The sequence below is a fragment of the Meriones unguiculatus genome, chromosome 4 (assembly GCF_030254825.1).
Source record: "Meriones unguiculatus strain TT.TT164.6M chromosome 4, Bangor_MerUng_6.1, whole genome shotgun sequence".
In the NCBI taxonomy this organism is placed as follows: domain Eukaryota; kingdom Metazoa; phylum Chordata; class Mammalia; order Rodentia; family Muridae; genus Meriones; species Meriones unguiculatus.
This window is the reverse complement of record NC_083352.1, coordinates 38,269,948-38,278,176: the sequence shown is the minus strand read 5'-3', so window position 1 is coordinate 38,278,176 and position 8,229 is coordinate 38,269,948. Positions and strand designations below refer to the sequence as shown.

Sequence of the window (8,229 nt, the reverse complement as noted above, 5' to 3'; positions counted from 1 at the left end):
AAACTAATGTAAAATAAAAGATTCATGAAAAACTAGATAATAAAGATAATCGTGAGGTATGACATGTTTCATTACTAAAGGAGAGCAAAGTGAGGAAATAAAAAAGGGTGGGTTTGTAAGAAGATGCTGGAGGTTCCATTCAAAGAGAGAGGCCGAGACTCTATAACATGGAGATAGAATCAAGATGGACAGGGAGGTAAGAGCGAGTGGGAAGTGCAACAAAGAGCAAGTAAATCCATGCTCTTTCCCTGATTCAGCAGGCGGGCAGATCCAGGCCATGCAGATAAACCACACTAAAAGTGTTGAAACAAGACACGGGGAAGCCACTGAGGAGTAAGAGCAGGGCAAAGCCTGGTCTCAGGTGGAAGAGAGGGGAGGGCATGACAGGTGTTTGGGAAATGTGAAAAGGAGGTCATTGCAGAACAGTAAAGGAGAACTTTTGCTGGTAGCATTGGAGACAAGAGAATGTAGGGCTTGCTGGTTCTTGTTGTGCTTTTATGAAACCCTAAGTGGGCTCTGGGAAATCCTGGGTGCATTTGAATGGTACAGTGGGGTAGAGATGGGTTTTTTAACTCTTTCTAAATGGAGGCTCACGTGCTGACATGGGTAGAAAGTGCCAGAAACTTTGTCTGACTCGTTTGTCCCAGCATGCTTCCAGTGGATGTGACCTGCTTTCAAGACCATCCAACACTCACCTTCTTCAGAAGATAGCCCTCCTCAAATTTGTGGAACACTTCTTTAATGATTGTGTTCCCAGTGTTTGGATATCTAGAAATACAAAATTTCAAACTTCTCAAGTTCTTCAGGCCTTTAAGAGAGAATACATATTTTTGTTCAATAGAAAGAATCGTTATAGTATTTCTCTAAAAAGTAGATGTGCTTTGTAGCAGACACTGGGAGAACGAGATACCTGCACAAAGACTGAGGTTGTGGACCTTTCCCACTTCCATGCATAAAAATGATCTAAATGTCAGAGTCAAAGCCAAACACTCGTAGAAGAGTTCAAGGAGGAAGTCTTTGTCACCTTGGATTGAGGAAAGCCTTCTTAGGTGTGACATAAAAATAAGCAAAACTGACTAAAGCTGACTTTCACCAAAAATTAAAAATGTGCACTGCAAGGGATTCCATTAAGGAAGTGTGGAGGGGAAGCCCCTGTCTAGAAAAGCAGGGGCTTATAAATAATATCTGATATGAAATTAGTATGCAGAATATAAAGGGTATGCTTTTAGCTAAAAAAAAAATAGACAAATATTCGATGGAAAAATGAGCATAAGATTTGAGTAGACATTTCTCTAATGAACACATAAGAAAAAAACAGTTGCCGTGCTGAGTCATTCAGGAGACAAGTATGAACACAGTGAGATGGCTCATTCATTACAATGTCCATAATCCCAAAAGACAGGCAATTCCAAGTGCCGGCCAGGGTGCGGAGACAGCCATAGATGGTTGGCAGGGATGTGAAATGGAGAAGTCGGTTCAGAAAACAGTGTGTTAGTAGTTCCTCAGAAGTTTGACAAAAAGTTGCCATAGACCATTAGGTATATTCCCGAGGTGGTGAAAATATATGTGAACAGAAAACACATATATGGATATTCAGAGCAGGGGTCTTTATACCTACATGGCGAGGACAAAAATAAAACGCTGGTCAATGGATACATGAATAAATAAAATAGTATCTATCTGTGCAATGAATTGTTACTTACAAACAAATAGACTATGGATTGTCCATTCATAAAATATCCAAACTGACAACGCTTCTCACACAAAAAGCAGTTTGGTGCTGGACAGTGTGGTGGTTGGTGTGACGTCAGCTTGACACAAGATCGTCACTTCGGTTAAAGGGATTTCAGCTGGGAAAATGCCTCGGTAAGACGGGCCTGTAGGCACATCTGCCAGGCATTTTCTTGATTAACGAGAGATGTTGACGGCCCAGGCCACTCTGATGTTCCACCCCTGGGGTGGCAGGTGGTCCTGAGATGTAGGAAAAAGCGGGGGGGGGGCAGTCCAGGAAGCAGCTTCCCTCCCTGCCCTCTGCTTCAGTTTCTGCCTTGCGTTCCCACCCTACTTCCCTCAGTGATGGGCTGGTAGCTGAAAGTAGGAAACGAAATAAAGGCGCTTTTGCTCAAGGTGTTTCACCACAATAGTAGGAACCCTAAACTAAGATAGGAATTGGGTAGGAACCGGGTGCCGATCACCGTGCTAATCAACCGGCGAATGGTGTAGAACGGTGGTAACAAAACTGATGGCACAACTCTGTGAACACCGGAAAAGCTACCGAATCCTGCACTTCAACTAGATATGGATGGCACAGTAGTGAATTATATTATATTTTATTTATATATATTATATTAATATAAATATATTATATTTTTAAAAGTTAGTGTTCTGTGGGAAGGAGGGACTCACAAGTCCCCACCTATAGTGGAGGAGCAGTTGACAGGGAGAGTCATTTTTCTTCAGAGGTGTTGCCCCTGGTCACAGGTCAACCACGCTCCAGTGGATGACTCACAGCCGTGAGCATACAGGCATCACAACTGGACTCAGCGGGTTAAAGAAATAAATGAACAAGAAAAAGAGAGAAGACCTTGAAACTGGGAGAGGAAAGGGATGTAGCGGTAGATCTGGGAGGAGCTGGGCCAGAGTAGGAGGTGATTAGGATTAAAATACACTGTGTGCATGCAAGAAATTCTCAAAGAATCAATCAAATACAATATTTAAAAAAAATTAATGTGCTGAGTGCACTTTAAATGGAGTCCTTCTACCCACTTCCCTGCTTCCCTTTTCCTCTTTTCTTCCCACCCTCCCTGTTTCCTCCCTTCCCCCTTTTCTTCTTCCCATCTAAATTATAAACCTGTGATGGTATATGTTTGGTCCATGAGTTATGGTGTAATGATATTGTCAACTAGGAAATAAGAAGAGATGGTAAGACAACTGTGGAAGATTCACTTAGCTGGAGCAGCCACAGACAAAAGAGAGAGAATATCAGAAGTTTAAGTCTCCCTGTTGACATTTATTCTTTTTTATTTTCATTCAAAGTATAAACATTTAGGACATTGTACTGGGTGCTATTTTATGATTTCTATGCAACACATGTTTTCCTCAGTGTAAACTTGAGACCAAGTTTCAAAATGTTTAATAACCACTGGGCATTGGCTATCCCTTCCTTTCCTGTGGCGAATAATTTATAAAAGCGGACTTTGGTCCATCACAAGTTGCTTTAAAAGATAAAATGCAAATCACAATTGAAAATCTCTTGACATTTACACAAACATGAAACACTTAGAAAACTCCACAAAGAGCTGTGTGTCTTGAACAATGTCCAAGTTGGTTTGATATTACCATTGGGACTGCTAGAACCAAAAGGAGGAGCATGCAGAAGCCAAGCTGCTCAGCTGGTTTTTTTGTTTTTGTTTTTGTTTTTGTTTTTTTTCTTTCTTCCACAAGTTTCTTTCTCCTCAAGAGCTTTCAGACTTCCCCTTTGGATTTGGAAGGATGGAAGCTTGACCCAAATGAGGTTGGTCAGTGGCCAATGTCAGCCGATGATTCCCCAGAGAAACTGGCTAATTATGAAATAGCTCTCTGGGGATTCAGAGATTCCAGGATTAAACCAAAACCCACTTCTCCTTGGAGCAAGCCTAAACCTTCATTATTATGAGTCACAAGTTTTGTCTGAGGCCCTATCTCTGTGACTTCAGGAGGGTTTGCAAGGTACTATCTGTGGCTGAACTCAGATCTGACATGGATTTCCGAAGTCTCTTTAAAAGTTAAGAGAATTGGGCCTTTATAATTTAAGACCTTCTAGGCTTGCAAGAATTCCCTGGACCTATTGTAGTTTATGGTTAGGTCTTTAGAATTTAATTAAATTGGATTCTGGCGATGAGTCACATGGGCAGAGAAGGTAGCCCTGGGTATCGTCTTTAATTTAAAGAACAACCCTCTCATTTCTCTGTGGTAGATCCACCCGCTATCTCCCTCCTGGGATGAGCAGTAATGGCTCAGGAAACTTGAGCAGGAAGGGTGCGTGTGTGTATTCCCAGCACATCTTATTTCTGTGAAACACATCACATTTACAGAAAGTGAAAGCTATAGTCACAGCATCAGAAACATGCTGTATCTCACCGAATCTCAGGGACTGAGTGGGGGTAACAGTGGGGGGGAGATTCTAACTGGGGAAAATAATTAGACTTCAAAGCAAAACTAAAAGGAAGAGAATTTCAGCCAACTAATTACGTCATCAGAATCTATGCATTATTTTTTTAGGCAAAAGACTGTTTTTCTCCCTAAATTTTATTATTTACCTCTACTCCTTCGGTATCTTATTTTCATTCATTTATTGAGCATTACTTATGGAGAAATTATACCTTGTCAGATAAATATCTAAGTTTTGTTATGTAACTTCAGAATATCTAAGGATGAGTGAACGAGAGAACAGAATAGACCAAGAAAGAAAAATGCAACGTTATATACAATCTTATCCCCTCTTGATTTCAGTGAGTCACTTTTAATTTAATTACTTGACTGTCTCTAAGAAATCCTTCCTCTGAAGAGGAAGTCAAGCCTGCTACACTTCCTGGAATTCAACAAAACACTGTTCTTTAAGGGAAAAGAAAACTTTGAACAATACGTGTCTGTTTCAACAGCTTGTCTCAGTGTTCTGAAAGCGCTAATTTGCTTTCAAGCACACAACAAAGGCCGATTCTCCCCCTTTCCAGTTGATCCCATGGTTTGTTGGCGCTTTAAAAACACATTACATAAATCCCTGGAAATCTTTTGTGAGGATAAACTCGACATTCTTAAGCAGTGATCTGTTGCCCTCTTAACTCAAGGCTCTGGAGCAACTCCATCTTGACTAAACCTGGGTGCTGCTGAGCGTTGTTTTTCTCAAGGAAAGCACCAAATAAAGGCCTCTTCCTCCTGAGAGCTGATGTTTTGTCTTTGTCCAACACTGTGTCACTTCTAGCGACTCATTTAGTGCCAACTCATTTCGAATGCAAAGCAACAGGATTCGCAAGCTCCTCAACTTAAGACAGGGTCACATCCCAATAAACTCATCACGAATTGGAAAGATTATTTAGTCAAAGTGAATATACTCCACACCCTACCGAACCTCATGGTTTAGCAATACCATGTGCTCTAAACCCATTCTGTGTTTAAACCCAGAATCACGTGGCTGGTTTAAAGCTGTGGCCTGCTGCTTCTGGCCAGCCTCCCGAGACAGTGTCACACTGCTTAACACTAGGCTGAGAAAACGTACATATTCAAAACTCAGATCACATTCAATTGAATGTGTCTTGCTTCCTCACCGTAAAAAAAGGTTTAGAAACAAAACAAAACGTAAAACCCTAAATCTAACTATCCTATGTAGAGGGCTCTGTGTGTGTGTGTGTGTGTGCGTGCGCGCTCGTGCATGAGCGTGCATGTGTGTATGTGTGAGTGTGTGTGCATGCCTTTGTGTGCACGCCTCTCATTGCTTAAAAATACAATAAGGTTTTGTTATATACATCCTCTTCTGAACTACTGAAGCATGACACTTGCATTTGGTACATCACCATTCCTGGCAAGGAGTTGAGATCTCTGATGGTCATATTATTTTTGGCTGAGACGGTACTTCCTTCCCACGCCTATACTGACGAATCGGGTGTTTACCTGTTCTTCACTCTGAATTAAGAGCTGAGGAATGGCAGTGTCTGAGGGAAGGTGGTGGTCACAGGGAGAAGAACAGGAAGGCAGATGGTCAGTATCCATCAGTGTTCAGGGCCTGGGGCTCACAAGGCTTTCTACCATGAGAGATCGGGCATTAAGTCTCATAGAACCCCGCAACAGCCCTCAACAAAGGGGAGACACTATTGTGTTCTCGGATTTTGAGAGGAGCCATGGCTCCTACCAGTTTTATGAGTTGCCCAATTGTTCTTGATACTTTAATTGGTTGATCAGTGATCTCTTCTGTCCTGTGTGTTTTCTGAGAATACACTATGAAAAGCTCCAGGCACCAAGGCAGAAATTACACCATGTATTGCTTTCCTGTAGCCAGATCTCCTCTTTCTGGAGTAGAAAAGACAGAACAGAATTATGGCCGCAGATACCAAGTATGAGCTCTTGGACCCAGACAGGACACAGAGAGCCGCGCTGACAGGGCAAGGCAGTATGGGAGGGATCCAGGATGATTACAGGATAGCCAGGTAATGCTTGGCTGTTGTAGGGGCAGACCACTGCCCTCACCATTCATCCTCAGTAAGGATGTGCAAAGAAAGGAGGAAACTACTGGCGAAGTGAATGAAAAGATACAAATTTCCAACTTCTAAGAAATACAAAGTTTAAGGATTTTTTTTTAAAGAAGGGACTTGTGAACGAGTATAGAATCATCCAAGAATAATATATTTACAACTTTAATGGCCTTGATTGTGTTAATAAAGCTATTATTCATAGAAAAGAATGAAAACTGTCCCGTGTTGGAGGCAGGCTCTAAGGCACCAGTGCTTTGGAACGAGCAACATGACCGCCTACGCAAAGCGTAAGAGGAGAATTAAGACGAGTGCGGCGCTGTTTAGCAGGGCAGATGGAGCCGAGCTGGTTGGGCCCTTCAGCATGCACACCACCCGGGACCAGGACCCATTGTTGGGCAGCGGGGTGATGCCTGCCACATTGCACATAACGTTGTAGACATCCACGGATCTGATCGGAGCAGCTCTGAAGTTGGACTTGAAATCTGAAAGGCAAAAATAGACAAGCAGATAGTCATGGTTGTTCACCTAAAAAAGGTAGGTTGACTCAAAGACGGAGAAATTCTGCTCGGGCTCCGGGAAAGTCTCCTTCATCAATGCCTGTGGCTAAGTGGCTACAAATGAGGAAATGTACGGGCTGGGAAAGATGGATTCTCCATGGGGCACAAAGATAGGATTCTTCCAATGACAAGTCTTCTTTGTGCTTCCGCTTCCTACGCTCCCATTAACAGTGGAGCGCTCCTGCAGAGACAGGCCAGCTGGAGCCGTTCTGTTTCTTTAGATGGCTGCGGAGCCAGTGTGGTCAGAGAAAACAGCCTGTTCTACCCGGCCCCTTGAAAACATCATGAATATCTTCCAGAACTTTTAGCCAGCCAGGGCTCAGAGCTAGGGTTCAGAGCAGCCACAGCAACTTGAGAATGTCTGTCTCTTCCTGCCTTACCAGGTCACTGGTCTTCATGGCCCATGAGGCTGTATAATGTTGCTGTTACTGATAGCTCACCAGCAATGGCAGTATTGTTTTCAATATATTCAGAGAATTAACTGAACATGGCTTGGGAGCCTTTGGGGAACAGATGAGATAATTTAGCCACGAGGAAAATGAGCAAACTGGCACTGAAGTTGAGATTCCAGGAAAGATTTCAAGTGACATATGGGGGACCGGGCATTGTCCTCTACCCGGATCCTGTGCCAGCCCAGGGCATTGAGCACAGGTGTGTAAAGCATGGGGCTAGCCATGTACAGAGCTGTGTCCTCAAAGGGCACGAGAGGGGGCTCTCTATGCTACTGGAGGGATTTTAGTATAGTGTGCCTGTTACTTCTCTGTGGCACAAACAATGAGTATGGAGCCCCTTTCTTTAGACCGTGACATACAACATACACAACAACTTTGCTTCTAAGCGCCTCCAAAAAAATACCCAACAAAATATCACGAGCTATGTTGAAGCTGAGTTCAAGGTTGAGTTTTGATTCATCAACAGAGACCCCATGCTTTTAATGTTCATCTAAGATTTTTAAGAATCATTGTTTTGCTCCAGGGACCAGATATACTGAATATAAGAAGACCATCAACCTATCAGATATATCTTCTAGAAGTATGGCACTGACACCAACCTGTCCCCGGAATAGCAGTTGTGGAAGAAAGCTATAGTCAAAAACCCCTGCCACTCAGTGTGTGAGAGTTAGCGCAGCTTCTCAAGAGATGGGATTTGCTTTCTTTGGAGAATTAAAGTTGAATTCAGTGTAAAGAGGCACCAGCGCTCGAAAGGAAGAGGGTGTGAGAAATGGCACCTAAATCAATGCCAGACCCAGTGGCTATTATTACTCATAAATAAGTGTATAATAAGTGGCAGCAAGAAAAAAATTGGGATTGAAAACATTTACCTCATAAATGGCCTACAGGGTTCATTTTCTTCTGAGGCAAAGAGAATAAGGGTCAGCATTGCTTCAAAGTAAAAACTAGTTTAAAAAAAAAGTTAAAAAAGAACATGGCTACATGGGAAAATAAAAA

The 8,229-nt window shown here is 42.6% G+C and overlaps 1 protein-coding gene across 2 annotated transcripts in view; it reads right to left on the bottom strand.

Annotated features, from left to right (window-relative positions):
• Positions 1-6,375: 6,375 nt before the first annotated feature.
• Positions 6,376-8,229, bottom strand: part of Enpp6 (ectonucleotide pyrophosphatase/phosphodiesterase 6) — a 103,300-nt gene continuing 101,446 nt past the window's right edge. For both annotated transcript variants that reach the window (XM_060381749.1, XM_060381748.1), the window contains one exon: positions 6,376-6,706. In XM_060381749.1, the coding sequence (XP_060237732.1) occupies positions 6,501-6,706 (206 nt within the window). In that variant the 3' untranslated portion in view covers positions 6,376-6,500. The remainder of the gene's footprint in view (positions 6,707-8,229) is intronic.